Below are 26,029 nucleotides of genomic sequence, written 5' to 3'. Positions count from 1 at the left end.
AAAAGAAACTATTTTTAAAGTTCTTTAAATCCACATTTATGGTGCCTAAAGGACTTTTTTTTGTGTTTGTTTTTTGAGGCACCTTTGAGCTTTTTAAGAAGTTGTTTTCAGAAATGTCCCCCTTGCTAAAAAAGTTCTTTGTGGTATTGAAAAATGTTTCTTATACACTGTAAGACAAAATAATTGTGCTTAACAAGTCTTTTTGAATTACAACAACTTCCAATGACATTATGTTCAACCAACAAACTGCACTGAGTTACGTAAATTAGATTTTAGCCTCTACAAAAAGGCATCCTAAGGACCATTTTGAAATGTCCGATATTGTCCAGGCACATTGAAATAGAGACGAAACTTTTAAAACCTGAATCCCACATGAAGAATTTTATTAAGTTACCTCAACCTGAATTTGGTTTAAAATCAGCTAACGCAGAAAGCTTAGTTTAAATGACAAACAGTATCCAGCTGGTGCAGTTAGCAACATTATTATATCAACACAGCGTACTGAAATTTTGTTTACAACTTGAAAGGTTTATGCAAGTCAGTACAATTGAGTTTTTCATCCATTTAATTAAGATTACATGGATATGGTATCACTGTGAAGGGATTTTGGGTTCCAGTTGGGAGCTTTAATTTTCTGATTGTAGAAACAAGCAGCGCATGATATGTGTTTTTAAAAAGCTTATATCTTTGGTATATCATACATATATATTCATTATATCTTTCTATCTATAGGAGACGGACTCCTTTTCAGCAATTGTCTGACAGCTGTATTGTGCTGCTGGTGGTTCTATTGAGTCTGCACACTGTGTATACATGTACCAAACCCTGGAGAGCTTTTGTTCTGTTCATTACAGTCTGATGACACACGCGCACGCACACACTCCTGGCTGTATTACAATGGACTAATTGTTTCTTCTCTCGACCAGCAGATGAATATCAGCACGTGGCCGCCACGTCACTCGTATCTCAGCACCCTGGACAGCAGCCACAGTCCGTCAGCTCACCGCCCACCAGGATGGAGCTCATCTCTGCTCAGCTGCACCCACCGATCAGGCTGCCTTCATGCAAAACTGTGGCTCACACATACAGAGAAGTTTGTGTTTTGTAGTCGGAGAACCATTCTGGAGGGGGGGAAAAAACAACAAACATCCGGCTCCGGCATCCTGTAGGATTATGAGGAAGAAGATGAACCGATCCAGGCGCATCTCTCCAAGCTACCATGTGAAGTGGCACTTTATTGTCCCGCTGATTCCCGGAGGCCTTGATGTGATTCGGTGAGGAAGATGATGATGATGGCGATGTGCAGTTGTTTTTAGCAGCCTCCTGTCGGCTATCGGTGTTTTTTTTTTTTTTTTTTTTTTGGTGTATGTGTTCGCAGGAATCCATATCTGGCATCCTCTCGCTCTTCCTGCTCTGTGGCGCAGAGATGGATGGGAAAAGAAGTGGCATTACAAGTTGTCGTGAGGTGGATTTTTATTGTGTGTTTGATCTGATGTTTTAGGGTCTGATACAGCTGGATTGGAACTTTGTAAGCGTTAGCTGGGGAGGTGTGGGACGAAGCCTGCTCGATCTGCCAGAGGAATTAAGGGGGAAAAAAGCTACGATGAAGATGAACTGATGGATGCCACTGCGAGACAACAAAGGATACACGCTTGTCACCTCGTGTAATTTCACCTCCCCTGTAGGTAGGCTGAATGAGAAATTGAAATATAAATCGGATTTGACTTAGCCGTTAATAGGATTTGATACCAACCCCTCTATTAGATACCCTGGCTGTGTTTTTTATTTTGTGCGCCTGGGAACATTTAGTGGCAAACACATTGGTCAGTTAAAACCTCCAAACACTCTCCAAACTGAGGATGAAGGCTGATGGAGAGGATGCTGCTGCTGCTGGACCACTCTGTGTTGGAGCCTTTAGAGTTTGTGGCTCTCAGCCTCCATTGAATCCTGAAAGAAAACGCCTCTATCCATGAAAAATAATCCTTCCCCATTGGCTGGATGGCGGTGCACATGCTATAACAACAGGATATGCAAAGAGCTATGGGCTGATCTAATAGCCTATCATGTTTTTCGTGCGCTTTCTCGAAGGAGATCAGTGTTTTATTCACTAGGAAGTGAGCTGTCTGTGTGAATCACATGCCCACATAATAATAATAATAATAATAGTAATAATAATAATAATAATAATAATAATAATAATAATAATAATAATGTGATGGACCTGCCACAGTCTCGCTGAAGGCTGCTTGCTTTCACAGAGCACTTGCTGCCTGTGTAGTAAAAGAGCGGCTCAAGAATGTTCAAGTATCGGATCCGCATGTTTTTCAATGAACTCAAAGTGTTGCTACTGATGCGCTCCGGATCCAGCAGGAGGACTGACACCGGCACCGACCCGGACACGCAGCCCCGGATGAGGGGACTCGCGATCGGAGGCTGCGGCTGGCCTCAGCTGAGCTGCTCTCACCGGGACGACGAGGAGGAATATTACGGCTCCGACCCGCGGCCCCGCAGCCTGGCGTTTGAGGAGAAAGAAGGAGCCAAACCGCAGGGAGGAGGAGGAGGAGGAGAAGAAGCGGGAGGAGCCGGAGGAGGCCTGGACGCTGCGTCCCTGCCGAGTCTCTCCGAGAGCGGGATGCGATCACCGCAGTGCCGGATCTGCTTCCAGGGGCCGGAGAAGGTAAAGTTGGGAAATAAAGGTTCTGATGTGGTAAGTTAGGAAGCATCACTCTAAAAAGTGATTCAAGGGACCTATTCCTAGCAATGAATTAAATGCATAGTTGGAAGATTTAAAATACAACAACAATCGAAGTCATTCAAAGTAATATTGTGTGTAATATTTCCGCATTGAAAACTGAATTTGAGTTGAGGTAACTGAACCAAATCGGCTTGATGACTAAAATTTTGTTCATATTAAGATCAGGATTTCAAGTCCCCATTGGAGCAACTTAATTTTTGAAGTTTAGTAACTTGAAAACACGTTTATAGTAACAAAACAAGCACATGACACTTAAAAATACTGAAATATTACTACTTCTACGTAGAAAATGAGACAAACTGTCCACTTTGTCCTCACTTAGGGACACTATTATTAGCTGACACTACAAATTTCTGTTGAATTTCTGTGTTTGTAGTACTACTTGGAACAACTTAATTTTGTGAGTAAAGTTGTGTTGATGCTACCAATCATTAGGAGATTGTCAGTTACCAATGTCTGATTGTAGCGTAAAGGCTAGTTCTCCTAACTCAACATATTGTGTTGGTTGAACATAATTTCCTTGAAGTTGTCCCAGCTCAAAAAGAGGGATGCAAACTGTAATAGTTTTCATGTTGAGCCAAAACTATTTTTTTAGATTGCAGTTACTTTGAACCCTAAATTGGTGACTTGCACATGGGCACTTCAGCAGGACACATGGTGCTCAGATGTCTTTCACGAAGTCACTCTGCCAAGTTCTCTGTTCCACTAATAAATAGCATCATCAGAATGAAAAACTTGAGATAAACAGAAGGCAACTCACTCAGAACCCCACAAAACATCGGAACCAAATGTCCTGTAAGAAACTGACTCATTTAAGAATATTTTGTGCAACATTATATCTGTAAATAAAGCCTGTGAGGCCAAATCTGCAGAGTTTACCACCAGCTGATCTGCTTGCAGTTTCAGTCTAAATGTGGGCTCCAGAATTTCATTTTGCACCTCAGTGAATTTGTGGGATTTTTTTTGAGAAAAACAGGTTAAAGAGCAGTGAAATCTGAAGCAGCAGAGGCTGATACTGTTGGATAAAAACTCTTCAGATGGGCCAGTGAATCTTCAGGTCCTCCACAATATAATTATTTTTAGAAAAACTCACATGATTCAAAAATAAAGTGAGACAGTCGGGTGCAATTCTGAGGTGTACTGTAAATTCAGCAGAATACAGCTTAACACTGATACTGAAACTGAAAACCTCACTTTATGTCCCCTGTTTCTGAAGTAATGCATCTTTCTGTTCATTTTAGGGAATTTTATGCCTTTCTATTATAGTTTTTATTTAAAATTCTGCCCATCATGACCTTATATGTTAACAGTAATCCAATTCATCGAGTTTAAACATAAAAAACTGATTTGATAATAAAATCAAACATGGCTTCTTAGGCATTTAATACTCAGTCATCACATATATTTGCATCATACACTTTCTAACAATCATCCATACATTAAACTGCAGCTCTCAGAAGCCACATTTATGAATTTCTTCCAGCCAGTCAGACTCTTCAGCCCCTCCAGTGCCAACATGCAATCTGCTAGTCTGCTATCTAAAAATACACCACAATTTTCAGACTTTGACTTCCAGGAATGGGTCAAGCGCTAAAATGTTGCCCATTTCCTACAATACAACTCAGCTGCCAGTAGTTTGGTCTCAGATTTGAGCGTGTAACGTTGGTGAATGCGGCCTGAAGCTGCAGCGCCCTGAAGCAGAGCTGAGGAGTGGGCTGCAGGGAAGCCGAAGTCACATCACTTGACTCAACTTGAGTCACTCCAGTGACTTCACACGGCTCCCTCTGGGGCTGTGAGTCTTTTTAACAACTTTTTTACATGCTGTGTCACAGTTCTCCTCAAGACCTGTAAACAGACTTTGATGTGTAAAATCAGTGAAGTTCCCTTTAAGCAAACACACGATGAAGATATTAGTTATTATAAATCGGCATCAAACTGATGCGAGTATCCGTGGAAAAGTAGAAAAAAAAAAAGTAGAAATCCAGAGTGACGAAGACTTTAAAGAAGAGAATTAATCCATCAGCAGTGATCTGAAAATAGCAGTGGGCAGACAAAGGGCATCAGTTAAGAATAGGCAGGAGGGAAGCAGGAGGAGCTTTAGATTTACTATGCGACCCAGTGAAGTCCTCACAGTAATAGATTCAGTGTCTGATGCACAAAATTAGACTGTTTTTTAAAAAGCGATGAAGAAAGCTTTCCAAGAATGATTCCTCGACACGTAAGAAAGATCTAAGAGCTGCTTATTTATGCTCATTATTATTCAGAGGTATTTAAGTGAGGTAGGCAGCGTTCAATAACTTTGCTCAAGGACTCTTCAGTAAAATCCATTAATGGAGGAATGAAGCTGAGGGGTTTTCTAGTCACACCCAGGAGAACAAAAAAGTAAAGCAAAAAATTTTTTAAAAACGTCTGTGTCATCTTTGTCCGAGACGCGAAGGTCTGAGGATGAAGTCAGCCTTGAACAGACAGACTTTGCTGGAGGTCTTAGAAAGTTTTTGCTTCCCCTCCAGATATCCAACTAATTAAAGACATAACACATAACCTAGAGTCAGACAGAAAATAAAGTGAGATGAGCGAGAGTGTTGTCAGTCCGACGGCCTCAGGGAGCCTCATACTGACAACAAAAACCTGCACCAGATGTCCCGTGATTTCTTTTGAGGCTACAGAAAACTGACATGAGAGGAGGAATCAGTCCTCTGATGAAGGTGTTAAGCAGCAGATAGTCACATTAAGCAGGAATATCACATGCTGTCACTTTATTATAAATGCATGCTTTTAGTGTCTGCAGCTGAGGATGTAAAGGCAGACGTGTCCTTTGATTGGTTATGCAGTCGGGAGAAGATATCAACGGAAAAAAGATCAGCCAGTCATATTCTCCTTTCAACTCAGCACACAGCTCTTCTCACGTTGCTGGAAATATCTGGATAATAATGAGGTACACTCGCTTTATGCACTAATTAGTCACAATTAAATAGGGATCAACTGCCAAAAAGATTTTCTCAGGAAGTCTGCAAGTGTGTCAAGTTGGGAGCTGATCATTAATTCAAAAATCTCATCCCAAAGATTCAGCTGGACTGAGGAGAGCCAGTGCCGTTCGGCTGCCACGCTTTTGGAACTATTTATATGGTTGAAAATGTCTTTATTGCTGCTCTGAGGCATCAGAACAGACTAACTATGATGATTCTGACATTTAAATATGCTGCTGGAGGGAGTGTTCCCAAAAAATTGAATGAATTGCCCCCCAAAAAAGTCAAAGCACATGGCTTTGTTATTGTAGAAATGTTATAATCTTTCGTTATAGTGGCTGCATGATTTTTTAAAAAAGACCATAAAATTCTAACTAATTCTAGATAACTCTAATATGATGCCACAAATATTATTTAGAAAAAATATGTGTATAACATTAGTTAATAAAGAAAATATATATGTATTAGATAATAGTCAAAAAAGCAAAGTATATACAACCAATACCAGTTTATAATATTATATAAAGGCAGTGCCAGAAAGATACCACAACCCAACAACAACAAGAAAAAACTGAGGAGAAAAAGCTAAAATATGCATCAGAATAAATGAGAGAAATAAAGGTGCATCTCTATAATGGGCATCTATCACTTATCAAAATGCAAACAGGCCACAAAGGTGAAAGAATACTGACTGTCCTTAGTGCTGGTCTGCAGTCCAAAGAGAAACTGAGGCAGTCTACTTTTAAATAGAAAAGTCTTTTATTAATACATGAAAAGCCGGCGCATTTTAACTTCATCAGGTCGTGCAGTGCAATGGGAGCAGGTGCTGCATTTAAAATTCATTAAGCCGTCATGTGACACAAGTCAGCTGATATGTGAGAAAACCACATCCAGTACCTGATAAAATTCAACTTTGAACATCTACAAAAGAAAAATATATACTTCACTCTGGTGCATTCAAACCTGTTCATTAGTGGTATTTTTTTAAAGTGATTTTTAGACTTTATGATATCAATTTATTATACATGTAGAAGAATTTGTGATACCATTACAATCTGTGCAATTTCAGTATTTTAACATCACTGTTTTTCTACTCATAGAAGAATCTGTGCATTTAAAGTAACCCTGCGCAATATCTGAATTTTGAAATACAGAAGAATCTTTATAGTATCAGCAGAACTTACATGTATTTCTTGCTTACTTTAGATTTTTCATTCTTATGTTTCTACATTTCTGCACTATCTGTGCTTTGCTGCTGAATGCTGCACATTTGCCCATCATGGGATTAATAAAGGCTTATCATATCTCTTAATATCCTACTATAAAGACGTCACCCCCAAAATAACAAAACGATAAAACAAAATCATAAAACTGCGACCTAAAAATAACCAGTGAAATCAACAACCCTAGTGCTTCTCACAGTCACACAATTGTGTTTATATTGGCGGGAAATTCTAATGTTGGTATGTAAACACAGAAATAGAATCATTCCAAGCAACATATGAAGTTATAAAGTAGAATTGTACTGAGATGTGCTGAGTAGTTGTAGATTTAATTCATTTGATTGATTTCCTTATTTATTCAAAGCATGTTCTTTTCAGGAGATTAGATTATTTCACCTCTAAAATACAGTGACAAAGCTTCAGCAGTACAGCTGCTGACACAAAGTAACTGCTCAAAGAGCCAAATAAAGTTCAAAGTAGTGTGAAGTGACAGTGAAGCTGGTGAAGCAGTAAGTGTTAAAAGAAGCTGTCAGAAGAAGATGAGGAGTCAGCAGGACTAGGATGGTTCAGAAAAGAGTTGCAGGATCCTCTTCACCACTGATGGAGACGATTCAGCACTGTGGGAATAATACATATTTATGAAAGAGTGATTCATCATTGTTCAGAAGAGGTTCCTTATTAGTGCACAAAGCGGTTGTAAGAGAGCGCAAGAGAGAGTTACTTTAAGTCTTAATTTGATCGCATAATTGTCACTTCATTGAACATCTCTGTCTCAGAAAACTGTCGCCACAGTTTCTCATGTGAACCAGAGACAATAAATCTAATCAGTGGAACCTATGGATTGTAAACATGATATGAGTGAAAATGAATGTTATTATCTGATAAAACTATTGTAAAATGCTGTTTAATTTGCAATGTATCTAACAGTATTTGCAGTTTTGCATTATTTTTTATATTTAGATATAATTAAATATCAACTTTTCTCTCTAAATATGATGAATATTACTAACCAACAGCGCAGACAGGGTTGCTTATAAACTCTGTCAATAATTCAAACAAATATATAATATTATACATATTAGTGCTTGCTCCAAGCTGTTGTATCTTTTTATATCCATGATCACTAATAATAGCCTCAGTGACTTCAGTGGATAAAATGTAATGGTAGTTGCTGAGATGTTAAAGCTCATGATAAAGTTCTGTAACTGCTGGTCATTGAAAGAGTCCACGCTTCGTACTGATGTCCACAAAAAGGTTTACTCTTCTCAGAAGTTATATCATTTGGTGGTACACCGTGAAAACTATAAACACAGACATAGCATCACATTCAAATCATGAAATTGCAGTAAAACAAATACCTTTGTCTCTCACTTCTCTCTAAACAAATTATACAGTTCTCTGAAACTTATTAAAAATGAATAATTACCCTGTTCGCCTAGATGACCAACAGAAAACAAATCAAAGCAGACGGGATCTCTCTCTCCTGCGCTGCACCTCAGGTCACATGACAAATAATACACCTTTATCGACCAGGACAAATAAATCAAACAAAAAACTAGACTGAAAATAATAAATTTTACCAGGACAAAATGATCAAAAGCACAACAGGAGAAATATTCTAACACTGCTTTCCAATATAAAATTTACTTAATGATCGCAAAATGACCAACTTCCTGTGTTGTCATGGCGACCTAAGGACTCTTAAACAGCGTCAGCGACAAGTTCTTCATTTTTGCGGTCTCCATTCAAGCCTTGATTGAGTGAGTTCCAACGCTGTAAATGTGCAGCTCCGCTTTGTGTTCTGCAGGGGGAGCTGTTGAGCCCTTGTCGCTGTGACGGCTCCGTTCGCTGCACTCACCAGTCCTGCCTTATCCGCTGGATCAGTGAGAGAGGCTCCTGGAGCTGTGAGCTCTGCTACTTCAAGTACCAGGTTCTGGCCATTAGCACCAAAAACCCACTGCAGGTACAGTCCGAGTGCTCAGTGTGACTCTCTGTGTTCGCTGTGGAAAACTGGAGCTGTGTGAAAAAACGTCCTCGACTTTAGGCTGTCGGGCTCTGTGGTGAACAGCACAAACTTTGCCAGATTTAAGTGACTGATTGGCAGAAAAGCTTAGTAGTCGCATTCAGGGTCATCGATCATAAAGCAAATATAATGTGGTACAGTAGAGGCCATGCAGCATTTACATTCCCACCACCAGCAGCAGCTGTACAAAGGAACTCTGTAAATTTACTCAAATGCTGTACTTCAGTACAGTTTCAAAGTACTCTATGTATTTTCATGCTTCGATTTCACAACACTCCAGAGGGAAATGTTGGACTTTCTGTTCCACCATATTTATTCGACAGCTTTAAGTTATGTATAAAATGAGGGTTTTACACAATAGGTTACATAACAAGCTTTTAAAATACAACACATTACAGAAGATTAAACCACTGCTGTTTAATCTGAGTTGCATTTCGGATGTCTGTGAGTTGTAAACAGCTCCACTAAACAGGGATTTTCTCCTCTAAACTCATATGGTTTCATTTCAATATATGGGACAGAGGATCCAATATCTCACCAAAACACAAAGACTAAAGTTTAACAACTGGAAAAAAGGTTTGTGTATCAGATGTTTGTTTTTTCTTCTTTTCTCTACCATTAATCATCTGACAAGTCCTCAGATTTATCAACTCTGTATATAAAACTGGATATGAAGAAGTTTAAACATGCAGCAGCTTGATGTCATATGTAAGAATGAGTAAAAAAAATATCTTTATGTTAATATTTTAACTTCATTTTGCTGGTAGCATGTATACTTTCACATAAGAAGGACTTTGCTTTTTAAAGGAGAGCTTTTACATTTATGTATTGGTATTGGAAGGATCTGAATAAATTTTCCACAACACTGACCACCAGCACAGACACATTTCAGACTGACTTCGTCCAACATTCACTGATTCCCAGCAGAAAGCTCAGAAGCTCCACATTGCTGTCCAGAGATATTTATGCAGTTTTTATGAACAAAAGTAGAAGAATAAAGCCATGAGGACTTACTGGAAGATGCCAGGGACACATTCATGAGACAGTGCACATTTCAAAGACTTGGCAGCAGTGTGTGGCAGCGACAGGGACGGTAGACGAACAGACGGTATCACCAAATGATTCCACTCTCCGAGTGCTGGAAAACAGATCTTATCAGACACAAAGCACCTTCAGATGCCCTTCTGTCTGGCTGATGCTGTAGCCGTGACCTGCACAGTCAGTCAGCAGACATCTACATGAAGAATAAAATGTCACAGAACACTTTTCAAAAGCAGCAGTTATTAAAAGAAAGACTGTCTTACTGTATGTGAAAATAAAAGTACTTTTTGGAATCTTTAATTGAAAAGATTCCAAAAATTATCTACAATTTACAGTTTATAGTAATTTTAGTGCACTATAGTGACCAGCAGGGGCTCAATGAGGTTCATTCAGAATGGAGAACACAGACGTCTTGACATGTTTTCAGTCAAACTGAAATCTACACGCTGTACAAAAAAAATAAATAAATAAAAATCTGTAATTTTACAGAACTTTTCCATTTTATTGTACAGTATCTTCCACATTTTTGAATTACATGAAACTATGAAATTACAAAAATGATTTGAATTTACAATTCTAGTGTAAAACAATAAATAACATCTGTGACATATATAAATAATCACACACGTACGTGTGTGTGCGTGTGTGTGTGTATTATAGCAATATTTGACCATATTTATTGCTGTTTTTAATTGTTTTTACACACATAAATATCCTTCATTAAACATTAAAAAACAAAAAAATACAGATGTTGAACAAAGGCTAGAAACGATGTTTTGATTATGGAAAATTAAATTTTTTAAAGAGAGAGTTATTTTCCATTATTTTTACAGTATTTTTGGTGCCTTGGCTACAGGAAAATTATTACTTTTTTTTAACAGTGTCGACTTCTGTCAAACACAGCAGAAGTATTTATTTATCAGAAAAGTAAGATTCTGAGACAGTTCGTACTAAACGGATGAAGGGTTTGTGAAGATTATATGAATGTGCACTGTATCCAGCGACAGAAAAGCAAGACAAAGAGAAGCGTGTTTGTGGAATTAGGCCCGCCCTATACTTTACTGCAACCAAACACTGTTTTTTAACCATCAGCTGCACTGATTATTCTCCGAACACATCTGGGAAATATGTGCCAACTTGAAACATGCTGCTCTTCAGACATACAACAGTTTGATTTACAAAGACTTTGTCAGGGATTGAGACCAATCCTGTGCTCTCATCTCACATCATCAAGAAGCAGTTTGCAATTTATACCTGAGACCATTTCAGTCTATTTCTGTCTGTCTGTGTTCAGTGGCAGGCCATCTCTCTGACTGTGATTGAGAAGGTGCAGATTGCAGCCATTATCCTGGGCTCTCTGTTCCTCATTGCAAGTATTTCCTGGTTGGTGTGGTCGTCTCTCAGCCCCTCAGCCAAATGGCAGCGGCAGGACCTTCTCTTCCAGATATGCTACGGCATGTACGGCTTCATGGACATAGTTTGTATAGGTAAGACACAGATGTTACTACTGTTACAGAGTTATTACTCTGCCAACGAACGGCGGAGTTATGTGACGATCGGCATACGTTTGTCTGTCTGTCTGTCTGTGTGAAACATTACTCAAAAACGGAGTAACAGATTTGGATGAAATTTTCAGGGAAGGTCAGAAATGACACAAGGACCAAGTGATTAGATTTTGGCAGTGATGCGGCTTATAGTCTGGATCCACGGATTTGTTAAGGATTTCCCATTGCCAGATATAGCTGCCGGCAGTCGCTGTAACCATAACCTGAACACTGTGTAAGTTACCTGCTGACGATCACATGATTGCGATCCTACTACAAAATGACCATCATTTATCAGCTGGAAATCATACAGGGAACAAATGATTAAACTGTGGGGTGTTTCTGAGTCCCATCAATTCCTGCCGCCTGCTACATATGTAGGTCACGTGATGTAGCAAACCCCAGCCAGACACGTGTTCAGTCAGCCTTATTTTGAACACAAATTCACCTTTCTGTCCTTCACTCATTTCTTCACCATAAGAGCTCGTCTCTATTGCAGCTAGGAGCTTCTAAGTTTAGACACATCCTTTGCTAGACTGCAACAGCGTAGAACCGTTTTCTTTCATCTTAATGTGAATTTTCAGACTTTTCGGAAGCTTCTTAGAGAATCACTTCCTGTGCCGCTGGAATGGTGACAAAGTAAAAGCCCACAGCATTAAAAATACGTCTTCAAAGTAAAAGCAAGGAGGGAACGGTTATTTTAACAGTAGCAAAAAAAGGCTTACCAAAAGTGATGAACTGAACAACAGACCTTTATAAGAAGTAATTTACACGCAATTTCGGTATCCATGCATAACACATACCTGTTCTCAGCGCAAGGTCATTTTTTATTAAAGATTTCATCCGCCGGAAATGATACGTCAACTGAGCAACCTTGGTGGAGTACTGTGCTCTCTGAGTGCTTTTCTAGTTTCGCATTTTGGTTTGAATATATCAACAAATTGAGTGTCAGCTTTGCTTTTACTTTTTATTTTACAGATCTGAAATTTTTAAATCACTTCCTAGAAATTTGATGTATGAAATGTGTAATATGGTGGTTCTAATAGGGAATTTAATAGTATCACCAATTTACTGCTAACACACACACACTTCTAAAGGAGAAGTCTTCTGTCTCTTCATTTATTCCCAGACACTTTCGTTTCCTTGTTGTTTTTATGGCTGAAGATATTTCTTTAGGATTCTGCTGCAAATTTTTGGTTGTTTTCCCGCTGCAGAATGAGTTTGGCACCCATCGAAGCCTCTGTGATGGTTCTGATGGGCTGTCTATCTTACAGGGCCATAACTTTTACACATTTCTGTGTGTGAAGAATCATTTAGTTACCATAATAAATTACTAAAATTAGTTTGGTTTAGGGTTTGGGGTGGTAAAAATCATGCTCCCTGTAATTAAAAGTAAATTGCAGAGCATTTATCAAGAACCTTTGAAGTAAACAATTAGAAAATTCCAGACCAATAAAATAAAGGATTACAATTTGGTTTTGAAACTACCACACCCTTAACCACCCTAATTTTTTTTTGAACAATTGATTTAATCTCACTTGCTGTCATTTAATTTGATCTCCTAGTTTTACATTGTTAATTCATTTCTGAAGGCCACACCTCTTAAATACTGAGACAGTTTCTCTTTACATCTTTAAAGTATCTTTACAGTAACTTCTCTTGAAAATGCATTAAAGTGCATATTTGTATACTGTAAATGCACAGACATAAAATTAGTTCATGCTGCATGTTTGCTGCATACTGCCTTTTCCTGTGTTTTATCTTGTAAAGAGATTTTCACTAAAACGTTTCTCACTAAACCTAATTCCAAAACAGCCACAAACGGGCCTGGTACATTTAATCGTTTTATTTTTGAGAACATATAGTTGGTATTAACTCTGCACCTTCTGTACCTTTCAGTTCTTTCTGATTCTTTTGGAACAAACAACTATTTGTCTATATGTAACCCTGTTCCCTGCCTCCACCTCCCCAACCCCTGTGTCCTTTACACCCAGGCCTTATAATCCATGAAGGATCATCTGTTTACCGGATCTTTAAGCGCTGGCAGGCCGTCAACCAGCAGTGGAAAGTCCTGAATTATGAGAAAGCGAAGGACTTAGGTGACCCCGTCAGTTCCAGCAGTAAAGGTGTTGGTCGTGTTGAGAGGAACTCTTCTCACAGCGGCACAGACGGCAGCCGGAGGGCGAGTCGCCACGTCAGGACTATTCTCCACCACCACTGTGGCTATACTATTTTGCACATCCTCAGCCAGCTGAGACCCAACAACCTGCACAGCAACAACCATGAGGTGGTCATGAGAGTGACGACCGTATGAGGCCGACTGAAGCAGACAAAAGTGCTGCAATGTTTGAAGAAAAGTGTTGACTGAGGTTTAGTACAAAAAGAATTGTAATCTGCCATATAAACACTGCCGTGAACTTGTAATCTTGTATTTTGCTCTCAGATTCTCCCTGAGCTAAGAACAATTATGTATTTCTAAGATTTGGGAAAAAGAGAACGTTACAGTTTTATCTTAAAAGAAAAAGACTGTGAAACAATACGAAAAAAAATACATTTTGAAAAAGACAAAGCTTTGATTATTAAAGCTATTTGCCTTTTTTTTTAACCACCGTGACCAATGTTTCGAAATGTAACTGAACAGAACTTTGTTTTACTTTCTGAAGAAAAAAAAAGTTGTTGTTTGATCTGGATTTGACTCTATAAGAGACAGTTTGATGGTGATAATGATTGTGCTCCTGTGTGACCACCATAACAAAGGTCCCCCTGATTTTCCCATGTATTCCTGAGGGTTCGTCATGATCTGGTTCATCTGAGCTGTTGTCACTTGAAGCAGCACTGTTGGGTCAGATATTAAAAAGCCCTATTAAACTTTGAGATGTGACACGATTGCTTAAAATATATATCATTCATGTTTTGTAATAAAGATTTGGTTGATCTGAGTAGAAAATTTTGTGTTTTGTTTTGTCTCATTTTAGGCCACAAGATGAATGGAACGTGACTTTAAAACAAATGTGAAACTCTTGATATTTACAGATTGAGGTTTATAATCTTAAAATGTAAGTCAAATAAATTAATGTGTCCATGTAGTTTTAATATATCCGTTAAAAAATAAAATAAAATGCATCCCTCTATATCACCTGACCAAACAAATGTCCCCACTGTGGTGTATTTTTGTGTAAAATTACCATGATTCATTATTAGTAGATAAATGAAAATAATTCTTGTTCTACCACATCTTGATCATGTTTCTTTCTGTTGGTATAAATTAAGAAGATTTTTAGTTTAGACTTGCCTCTGACTGCTGGTCTGTGTCTCCACCATAATAACAAAATTATTACCCAAACTAATTAATCAATTATCAAAATAGGTGCAGCTCAGTTTAATAGTTGACAACTACTTGATTCTTCAGTTGTCATTGCATCTCATCTACAGTAAATAGTAAATAAACTTGCTGTTAATGCTGTGCCTTGTCTTACAGTACTACACAACATTAATGAGCTCTAAATACTATACTTCTTCATTTTAAAGACAAACTGTACAACAAATATTTTAAACAAATTTACAATATTTGTTTAAATTTCTATTTAGATTTCAGCCTTACAGCAATAAGTGAAGGCACAATAAAAAAAAAGAAAAGCATGCTCTGTCCTCTTTTTTAAAAGGGGAAATTATAGCTTTTGTATGACGGTATTGAACTAGATATGAGCATTTTAATGAATTAAACCATCCTACATTAAATGTTTCAAACGGTTTCAACAAATCTGGCAACCCTGAGAAGTCGCGTGATGATGACGTAAGAACTCCGCGACGCTCAAGCGGTGGTAAACTAGAAACGAACGTGACTCTGGGAAAGTCGCCGTTCAGAAGTGGATAACTGTGTTTATCTGATAATTATTCGACAGCGAGAACATCGGGTTTATTATTTTTAGTCCAAAATGAGTTCGTCAATGCCGCAGAAGCGCTACTACAGACAGAGAGCCCATTCAAACCCGATGGCACACCACACGTTTGATTAGTGAGTGATGTCCATGTGTCTCCCTTTAACACACCACACAAGGTTTTCTTTACTGTTGACAGTAATATCCGGAGTCTTACCTGTGCATTTGTAAATATACCAGTTTACAACAAAAGCAAGTTCTGGCAGGGAAACATGTAAGCTCACTTCCTGCTGTTGTAGAAGCTAAAAGTTTCACTTTTAGTAACCTCCGATCAGAAATAGTTTTGTAAGATTCCTTCTTCAATTTTGTACAGCCAGTAAGCTTTAGCAATAAAAAAAATTAGCATTTAAAATCTCTACAGTACCATCTCCTTTCAGATACAGTATCATGCTTGATAACTCTCAGAATACAATTGTATTATTACAGTTTTTAAAGACTTCCTTCAGTTGAAAAGTCTCAATTTATTGCCTTCACCTTCTCCTTCCCACTCAGTCCTGTGTGTCCTGAGGAGATGGACTGGTCCACGCTGTATCCAGACTACTTTAGTGGAAGCCAGCCTGAGGAACAGGCCCACAGAGTGGAGTTTGCAGACATCGGATGTGGATACGGGGGGCTTTTAGGTAGTTACATCACAGATCTATCTACCTGTAGCAGAGCTGCACGATTTATCATTTCAGCATCAAAACTGTGGTGTTTGAAATAGTCAAATCCTGGGAAGTGAGATAATTAACTCATCATGCTACAGTTTTGTTGCTGCTTGATACAAAAAGAAAACTATCTGTGTTTGATCTACAGGCGAAGTTTTTCTGGTAAAATATAATTTACTCAGATTTAAGGACAGTTTCTCAGTGATTAGCACTGTTGTCTTGCAGCTAGAAGATCCCTGGTTCGCATCCCAGCCTGGGCCTCAGATCTCTCTGCATGGAGTTTGCATGTTCTCCCTGTGCATGTGTGGGTTTTCTCTGGGTTCTCCGGCTTCCTGTCACAGTCCGATAACATGCTGAGGTTAACTGATAATTCTAAATTGTCCGTAGGTGTAAATGTGAGTGATTGTCTCTATATGTAACCCTGTCATGGACTGTTACCTGTCCAGGGTGTCTCCTGCCATCGCACTAAGTTGGCTGGGATTAAGCGGTGTATAGATAATGGATGGATAGATGGATTATTTAAGGATTCTTGGATAAACAGAGTTTGTTGACATCCAGGTTTCACGTGTGCACAGTGAAATAAGCAAGGAGCAGGATAGAAGAAAGAGAAGAGGAAGAGGTGCTTGCAAAAAAGAAACACAACATCCATTGTTTGGGAGTGACTGGACTACAGAAAGGATGATGTTGACCAATGACAGGTGCTTTGTTGGCAGTGATGTGCATCTGTTGCCACCACACAAGGCAACTGTGGCTTACGTACTGTGATCATTTAAACCAGCACAAAGCTTTGTGTGACAAATGCAAACCTAACTGCTTTGGGTGCTTTTGCCAGTGATGCAACATATTTGAAATGTTCTAAATGGTTAATGCTTTTTTTAAAAAAAAGTCTTCACAGATTTATTTAAAATGTGTTTTTATTTTCAATACCGATGCTCTCCCCAGTCATTCTACAATCATGTATTCTTACCAGATAGAGTTATTCTTTATCTGCTGAAAATTTCTGTCTTTTTTCATGTCACAATTCATATTGCAGAAAAACAGTACATTTTCCCAGTATCATGCAGCCCCAGCTATAATTTTGACAGGCCATAATTTTGCTCTCATACTTGTGTCTTTCTGCTTGTTTATTTGTCTCCATTCCAGTGGAGTTATCGCCACTTTTCCCAGATAAACTCATGCTGGGTTTGGAGATCCGGGTGAAGGTGTCAGATTATGTTCAGGATCGCATCAAGTCGCTGCGTGCCTCTGAACCTGGCAGCTACCAGAACATCGCCTGCCTTCGCAGCAATGCCATGAAGTATCTGCCCAACTTCTTCTCCAAGGGACAGGTAGGTCTGCATGTGTGTGTTTGCTGCTGGTTGATGAAATGATGAATCAGGGATGTTTCTTGGACTCGTTGATGAGCATATCCCTCAAGGGATGTTTGGTCTCGAGACCTTACAAAAGATTTCATTTACAAAAGTACTCGTCCTCTTCTCGCACAACATGGTTCAGTCTATAAAGGCTATTATGAGTGCAATGTAAGAGTTAGGAGTCCAGCAATTCATTTTTCCAGGACCAATATTGATTATTAGTAATCAAGTAGATCTAAAGCTGATATTTGGAACTGATACACAATTGCAGTAAAAATGAAAATCCTAGTGACAAAGTTTAGAATTCAACAAACATCAAAAAACTTTGTTAAACTATTTTGGTTTTATGTTCTTCTTATGTCTAATTAAAGGTGAACTTTTCAGTATTTATCCTTAAGTGTTAATTTACTATTATTTGTGACGTGTAACCAATCAGATAGTGTTGTGGGCGGGACGTTGCTCTGGTGGAGACTGTAGATAAAGTGCCAAAATAGAATATTTTTAAATTAACTTGTTTTTATTGGGAATCAGTTTTAAAAATAACGGGAAAGTGCTGAATATTGTATCTGATAATTGGCCAAACCAATTATTGGGTTTGAGTTAAGAAACTAAATAAGTAACATCAATGTGTTTGTCTTTTTAGATTTTTGTTTGCATTCAAAATATATCTGTGAAATATTTGCATCAAAGGTTGTTTTATCATGTTTTCATTAAAAAAAAAAAATAGAGAGTTTTTTTCACTTTGAAAGTGATTAAAGAAAATGAATTAAAGGCATCCGGCATTTTCACTAGATTACGTTTTTACGAATCTCTTTTGCATTAAATAATAGCGTATAGCGTAAATATTTTTACTCTTCTACGCTGTACAACTCCTCTTTAGTTTTCCTTTGCTTCAGTACCCACATTTGCTGCCTGGGGCTGAACAAATGATTGAAAAATACCTAATAGGGGGTTTACTGGCTGATATTGCGATCTTATTTGTGTTCTAATTTTTAAAGAACTTTTGCTCAGGTCTCACTGTGTAAAAAATGTAAAACATGCGATGGAGCAATGAGCACATGAAGTACCACTAAAATCATGACCATCACACAAGCAGGACAGCAGGATTTTGTAAAACCATTGACACTGCAGTTTAAACTCAGAGTCAGTGAGCTGCAAAATGTACGAGGACTCGCTAAGAAACAGTTTGAATCTGCTCATGTCAGTCAAATCACAACACAAATGGCAGAACCACATAGTATACGTTGGTCAAAGACAACAGAAAGAAAAACTAACCCTGAAAGTTTTAGTCTGCTTGAAATGAATATCATTGAATTATAGTAGAATCTCATTATTTAATAGTCACAACTTGTTTATCCTATTTTTTTTTTCAATTTGTTAATTGCAGTTGTGATTTGAAATCAGTGATTTTTTTAAAGCCCTAATGCCTGAATCAAAATCAGTGTCATTAATTAACCTAAGAAAATTCAGACACTGCCAGCTTCACCAGTACTGGCTCCATGCTTTTTCCTTTTCCTTTCAGTCCATACTAGAGCTGCGACATATGTGACGTAACTGTGCAAGAGGTTGTGGGTCAGAATTGCTAGAAAAGCAAGCTTGGTCGCACATTTCAAAATGTAAGAGAAAGTAGTAGGACATCTGGTATTTATTGGCTTATTACATTTAACGTACTGTGTGTTGGGACATAGTTAATCATTTTCTAGCAAACTACATAGTATGAAAGTATAGATGTGATGTCTGTTTTTGTTGTTGTTTTTTTCCCCAACTGTTAGCATTAAAATTTAATTTCTGTTTAACTTTTTTCATGTAAATAACATTCACTGCTGTTTTTTTCTTTTTACGCTTGGCCACACTGATACAGTGTTTACCTACAGTTTAATACTTTTATGTTAATTTGGAACACCTGCAGCCAATCAGATTTGAGATTTATCAGTGGTACAATCAATTACTAGAAAAACAATCAGAGAGCAGTACTCCGCCAGGGCTGCTCAGTCGTATCATTTCCAACAGCTGAAATCTTGAAAGAAAAATCCATGGATCCAGACTATAAGCTGCATCACTGCCAAAACCTAATCAGTTGGTTCTTGTGTCATTTCTGACCTTCCCTGAAAACTTCATCCAAATCCGTTAATCAGTTTTTGAGTAATGTTGCCAGCCAGACAGACAGACAGACAGACAGACAGACAGACAGACAGACAGACAGACAGACAGACAGACAGACAGACAGACAGACAGACAGACCGACCGACCGACCGACCGACAGACCGACAGACAGACAGACAGACAGACAGACAGACAGACAGACAGACCGACAGACAGACAGACAGACAGACAGACAGACCGACAGACCGACAGACAGACAGACAGACAGACAGACAGACAGACAGACAGACAGACAGACAGACAGACAGACAGACAGACAGCGATTGTCACACAGCTGTTACTCCGCCGAGACGGAGTAATACAGACCAGCACACAGTCTAGATTTGATGCTATAACTATAGCTGGCTTTAATGGTTGGACTAAAGGGAAAATGACAACTATGTGTAACAGTGATGGATCGTTTGTCCAAATAATCTATGAGATTAAATTTCTTCTGCTATTGATTAATTGTCGTGTGATGTAATTTCATACAGTTCATGGTGTTTATATGTTCTTCAGAAAATGTAAACACGCTTTTCTTAGTCTGACTCATGATCAAAGCTGATTCTTGTGCTGACTTTCTCAAGAAGTTTCTCCTTTGAAGCTGATTCAGTGCAAAACATGAATCATCACCACGGACCGAAAGACCCCACATGTACCAATTATTTTCACACAGGATCACTTCTTCCAAACTGTTAAACCACAATCGGTGACCTTTCTTCTTTCTTTTTCTACTAAAGAAATAGTTGAAAAGTGTAAAACTGCTAAAGTGCATCTTTTCATTGCTGTGAGCAATGATCCAGTCGCCTCCAAGCAGAAAGATTTTACTAGAGAATTCTGCTGGCCAACATATTCTAATATACTTTTGGTACCATTGTTTTAAAATGTACCCTGAGGCTCTATTCATCATTCTGCATTAGAATTTATCACTGTTATGACGCTCATCACTGTGAGCTGTAAGGCATGATAGACACCTTGTTTATATATTTATGAAGCTCGTACTAGTTTTTCACGCTGTCACATTACCTCGCTACCGTCCTTTAATGTGGGCCTTCATCATACAGCCACAAATGATCAGATCACACTGCAGGTGCTGACTGTTTTCACTCAGCTAGTTCCGCTCACTGTGCACCTGCAGAACAGTCTGAAGCTGAGCTCATTTTTATTGTTTGGACAATTCAGGTTCTTAATTTTGTCCTATTTTACTTCCAGCTGTTCTTGATTTAATCGATTTGCTTGTTGTGAAAACTCAAGTGCTCTAACTTTTTTCATTATTTTACTAATTTTGTTGATTAATATATATTTTTTTGCTATTGTTAGTTATTTTATTTCCTCACTTGGCTACATTATAAATGAGGCCTCTGTACCTGAATGTCCTCCAAGTTTAAGTGCAGGCTGAATGAAATCAGTGAATGTAAATTCCCCATACTGAGCCTTATTATGTGAATGTGTGCAGTATTGCGATATATCCAATGCGGCGTGTAATAACCTTAAAATAGGGCTTACAGTCTGTCCTGGCACTGCCAAGGCAATAAGAGCGCACAGGCCAAATGTTCCCGACTAAAAATAATTACTTTCCACATGTTCGACATATGGACTGAATTAATTTATACAGATTGCTCAATAAATCCAGGGATTTCACAACAATGGGGTCATTGACTGACACGCAAGGCATCACATCAGCTGAGCAGAGAACAGTGCAAGACGGCATTTATCCGTTCCAATTAGCTGCGGTAATCTATGACTTGTTGAAACTCGCTTTAGATTACACAGTGGGCTTAGTGTACCAGGGTTAATTTAGGTACCCTGGATAAAAACCTTCACCTCAAATGCCCGAAGCAGGTATAAACCAAGAAATGAACACTGGAGAGTAATTGCTGTAACAGTGGCATATTTATGGAACAACCCCATAAGTGTTTCATATAGAAACACATGGACTGATTTCAACCAGTTTTATTTTAGGGCTATTTCAGGTAATTTAATATAATAATTTGACTCCTATTTGTGCGTGCTGAGTTAAGTCTTTGTGAGATTTGGAGCGTTTAGAGGACATCTGCATGGTTTGTACAGAGATGTTTTCGCTTTACGGTGCCCTTAAATAAACTACATCTCAGGTCAATTTACCAGGGATAATCATTGCAGCTGCATCGTACGTTACTATTAGTTGTCTACTTTGCACACAATTAACACAAAAACTGTCCAGACTTTCAAAGTGGAGAATGAGGAGAAGACCACCCAGAGTAGTGCTTAAAATCTCACCCCAATCCTTCTCACATGCATGACATGTCGCAAGTGTTGAAACAGCAGATTCTAAAAGACACGAAATGTTTTTTTCTTTTTTCTTCTTCGTAGTATGTTTTGTAACCCAAAAATAATTCAAAGTGTTGAGGTTTTTCCATCTTCCATCAGCACTCAAGGAGCCCCTGAGGCTGCAGCCGTCCCCAGTGATTATCCCCACATCTCTGTCTGTACCTGACGTTATTTATTTTCACTAATAAAAAGTGACTGGAAAGATTTTTAATATAACAGCCAGACTAATATCGATGGAGCCTGCACTTGCACACTTGTCAAAGACAGACACATAGGGAACTTTATGGGGGGAAAAAAATTCAAGGAGGGAAATTCCAGTTTTGCGATCCACAGTGTTTAACAACCAACCACAGAATAATAACGGGACCACAGTTAAAGTGCGATTCAATAAGTTTTCAGACCTATTTCCTTTTTTTTTTTTGCCTGTAATGGTGTCGTAGATGTGATTTTAAATGGACAAAATTGCCCATTTTTTGCCTGTCAGTGTTTACTTAGTCACCAATTATGACAAAGTTAAAACACCCTTTCAAGTCTGACTCACTGTTAAGCTTTTTTGTGTGTCTTTTAGCTCAGTAAGATGTTCTTCCTCTTCCCTGACCCTCACTTTAAGAAGACCAAGCACAAATGGAGGATCATCAGTTCCACTTTGCTGGCAGAGTACGCCTATACACTGAGAGTCGGGGTACGTATGTGAGGAGTGCTTGTTCCAGCTAGTGATGAAGCAATTAGCCAGTCTACAAAATGTGATTTAAAAAGCAAACAATTCAACCATTTAATGGTTTGAGCTTATTTTTGTTCAGATTTGCCTTTAATGGGTAAGAGCAGCCAAAATTCAAAACAAAATCATATATTGTGTGCCTCTATTTCAGGATCCGTGTTATTCTGTTCTTATTGTCTTTGAATCCAGTAAAAATTATTGTTAAAAAAGTTGGTTGCTGCAGACAAATGCATTTTTGGTGCTCTAGTGAATACTCACAGCTGCTTTGCAGTGCACCCCTTATAATACTGTACTTCCAATTATATATCATTGGAGGGATTTAAGTATATACAACTAAGACTTTTGTCTTAGCTGCAGGACAGTTAAAGTAAACTAGATTTTACTTCTTGATTTCAAAGACATGAACACAAAACTGACATTTCCTCATCACTTTATCTCTTGATTGCACTGAGCAGAAATCCGTGCATTCACTGGAATAAAATTGAGCAACCAGTGCGGCCTGCAGCTGGTTGACGTCTGTACACACCCAGCTCCTGCCTGTCAGAGCAGCAGTGGGACACTTGAACAGAGTGTGAACGCTGATGGAGGTTCTGGGGAACAATGGAAGGCTTGTGTCTAAATTTGGCTTTATCGTTTTTCCTCCAGTGTGTGCATCCGTGTGTGTATGAGTGTGTACATGGACCCTCAGCAACCACAACTGTGCCGGTGGTTTGGGAAGCTGTCAAGAATACGCTCATTCATAGTGGCAGCTCCACAGCATGATTAACCAGAGTCTGTGAGCCTAAATTAAATTGTTTTCAGACTACCACCTGCAACATTAAATGGCAGTGATTAACGTGAATTTTGTGCTGATAACACACCTGCCTTTTCTGGAAAAAAAAAAACAAAACACCCATATGTGCCGTCATGCACCGGTGTGGAAATCTGTGCCACTGCTAAGTTTCTAAGAAATCCCTGTTCTAGTAATTTTATCAGTCCAGTCTCCAAAGTAAACTACATTGACACAGGTGATTCACCTCAGTGCTGTCTGTTGGTTATTTTTATCTTTTCAGATAAATGGCTCCCTGGAGGTGATGAAACAACTTCAACTCTGGGTCTGAAATGTGTTAAAAAGACACACAACTGAGAAAAGATGAAAAAGCTTGCATTTCGGTTCTTGATGTGGTGCATTGAGTTTCCTTTTTGATTTGATAAATGGATCCATGTTTGGCCGCCGCTGAAGGTTCGTTAGCGAACTTCTCCCAGAACCGTGTTAATAACCTCCATGTGTTTGTCTGCTCATGTCAGGGCTTGGTGTATACCATCACAGATGTGGAGGAAGTCCACCTCTGGATGGTGAAGCACTTCACTGAACATCCTCTGTTTGCACGTGTCCCAGATGAAGAGCTGGTATGTGGATGTGGAGCTTTTCTTCACTGTGTTTACAGGTCACGGCACTTGTTGCTCATCTGATCATTAGGGGAAAACAGGTCAAGTGGGGGTACGGCATAGGACTAGTTTTCTGTTTTAGGCATTTTACTTTCTTAGATAGAGGAAATCATTTCTCTGACTAAAATATTTCTATACTAGCAGGCTGGAGTTATTGATTGATTGATTGACTGCCAGCTATGGAAGCATTTGCAGACATTTCCTGCATTCTGCTGACTCTTTTGTATTTGTTTTGTTTTTTTTTGGCAAATAGCAGATAACTTATCAAAAATTCTCAATATCTCCAGATTGACTAGAGAGCTGTGTTATTTAGGTCAGGACAACATGAAGTGAACTCAGAGAACTGTGAGAAGGTGAAACGGATATCCTGTGTTGAAAACATAGCTTATTGTTATTGCATTTCTGTTTGTATGCAGATTAATCTTAATCTGTTAATGAATAAGAATTAGAGATGTTTCCTCCTACTTCTGGTCTGTATGCTGCACTAAGCTACTCGCCTCCTACTGTAGCTTTAACTACATACCTTCTTACAGACATGAAAATGGTATTAATGTATCTCAACAAATGTCCTACTTAAATGACCTCTGGGTTCTAGTCAGTGTAAAGGCAAAGATTAATCATGTTGAAATGTAGTTTCTTTTGTTTTCAGTTAACATTCTTTAAAAGGAACTGCATGTAGGATGTCATCTGGTAGTAAGTTTGCAGATTGCAACAAGCTGAGCACCACTTGGCTCAACTTCCTAATCCAAGTGTTTAGGAAAGCCTACAGTGATCTCTAAAATCCTGAAGGAGCAACAATTTGTTTAAAAAAAATAGTGACGAAAAATGCCAGAACTGCTACTTTTGTAGCTATGAAGGACTCATTTTGGGGGTAACTACAAAACCAAATGATCCTTACTTTCAGGTAATGAGACTCTATAGAAAACAGTTCTGAATATTATGCTCCATTTCTACTAATACAATACTCAGAATCCTACAGACTGGTCTTTTAACTACAACAATGAATACTGTTGTTGATGACTTAAAGCCAATGAAAAAACGGTGAGAATAAACTGTCACAAATCCTAATTTAGGTGCACTACATTCCGACATGTGACTCGGTCTTCTGTCTTCTTCTGGCAGGTGGACGATGTCATTGTAGGTCGTTTGGGTACGTGTACAGAGGAAGGAAAGAAAGTCCAGAGAAATGGAGGGAAGAACTTCCTTGCAGTTTTCCGGAGGACTGAGGACTCACATTGAGATCGTCATCATGCATGGAGGATAACGGATTCTGGGGTTTGTTCTCCCAGCAGATGTACAGTGATATTTTGTCTTTCTTGCATTTCCTTACAAACATTTAGAGTATTACCAGAAAAAAGACTTGTTTGATTCTTTTTTTGTTGTTGTTTTTTTTAAAAAGCTTTTTCATGTAATTAATATATTTCATTCCTCACAAGAAAGAATCCAAGAGTAGTAAATCGTAAATGGATTTAGGATTGACTTGTGTATTGTGAAGCTTTCTTTTTAATTATTGCCTTTTTTAATGATGTTCTTCGGTTTCTTTTGACAAACTGTATGATGCTGTCTTGGATTTCTTGTGAAGCTGTAAAGATCTTAAAGTAAAACAACTACTCAGAACATTAAATGTCTATATGTTGTATTCAGAATCACACATCTCACATTAACAGCTGACAAAGTTAGCAGGAGCGCAGCACTGAGGAAAACCCAGAGCAGCACTTTCTGACTGCAGTCCAAGAGTTAAAGTTTGAAGAGGAGTTCAGGTGTTAATGAGCAATCTAAGCAACTATTTCTTTTAATCCCACCTCATGAGATAGGATCTCAATGTTCTATTTAAATCAAAAAAACCTCGTCTATGTGATGATATAACTTTGTTGGCGCCTTTATGGTGTTAGTTAACATGCAGTGAAGTCAGAAAACAATTAGAGTTTCCCAACATTCTGCA

At 38.5% G+C, this 26,029-nt stretch overlaps 2 protein-coding genes across 3 annotated transcripts; both read left to right on the top strand.

Moving 5' to 3' along the window:
• Positions 1–909: 909 nt before the first annotated feature.
• LOC111587636 (E3 ubiquitin-protein ligase MARCHF9-like) lies at positions 910–14,665 on the top strand. 2 transcript variants are annotated; one of them, XM_023297680.3, is made up of 5 exons: positions 910–1,274; positions 1,502–2,677; positions 8,752–8,907; positions 11,303–11,495; positions 13,547–14,665. In XM_023297680.3, exons 2-5 carry the CDS (start codon positions 2,297–2,299, stop codon positions 13,864–13,866), a joined length of 1,050 nt encoding a protein of 349 aa, XP_023153448.1. In that variant the 5' UTR covers positions 910–1,274; positions 1,502–2,296; the 3' UTR covers positions 13,867–14,665. The 2 variants fall into 2 exon arrangements, with proteins under 2 accessions (XP_023153448.1, XP_054866961.1); XM_055010986.1 differs by having other exon boundaries at positions 910–2,677.
• A 686-nt stretch (positions 14,666–15,351) lies between these two features.
• On the top strand, positions 15,352–25,704 carry mettl1 (methyltransferase 1, tRNA methylguanosine). Its single transcript, XM_023297681.3, has 6 exons — positions 15,352–15,567; positions 15,983–16,110; positions 17,281–17,465; positions 22,510–22,623; positions 23,947–24,048; positions 25,210–25,704. The coding sequence occupies exons 1-6, from the start codon at positions 15,488–15,490 to the stop codon at positions 25,324–25,326; spliced, it is 726 nt and encodes a 241-aa protein (XP_023153449.1). The 5' UTR covers positions 15,352–15,487; the 3' UTR covers positions 25,327–25,704.
• Positions 25,705–26,029: the final 325 nt, after the last annotated feature.

This window comes from Amphiprion ocellaris, chromosome 5 (assembly GCF_022539595.1).
Source record: "Amphiprion ocellaris isolate individual 3 ecotype Okinawa chromosome 5, ASM2253959v1, whole genome shotgun sequence".
Lineage (NCBI taxonomy): Eukaryota > Metazoa > Chordata > Actinopteri > Pomacentridae > Amphiprion > Amphiprion ocellaris.
The sequence above is the reverse complement of the archived record's forward strand: the minus strand, read 5'-3'. Positions and strand labels throughout refer to the sequence as shown.

Bases quoted from the DNA above. Each gene is read 5' to 3' on its own strand.
- LOC111587636 (XM_023297680.3), top strand. From the start codon at position 2,297: ATGTTCAAGTATCGGATCCGCATGTTTTTCAATGAACTCAAAGTGTTG. The intron at 8,908-11,302 runs GTACAGTCCGAG...GTCTGTGTTCAG, and splicing joins GCACCAAAAACCCACTGCAG to TGGCAGGCCATCTCTCTGAC. The intron at 11,496-13,546 runs GTAAGACACAGA...CTTTACACCCAG, and splicing joins CATGGACATAGTTTGTATAG to GCCTTATAATCCATGAAGGA.
- mettl1 (XM_023297681.3), top strand. From the start codon at position 15,488: ATGAGTTCGTCAATGCCGCAGAAGCGCTACTACAGACAGAGAGCCCAT. The intron at 15,568-15,982 runs GTGAGTGATGTC...CTTCCCACTCAG, and splicing joins GCACACCACACGTTTGATTA to TCCTGTGTGTCCTGAGGAGA. The intron at 24,049-25,209 runs GTATGTGGATGT...TTCTTCTGGCAG, and splicing joins GTGTCCCAGATGAAGAGCTG to GTGGACGATGTCATTGTAGG.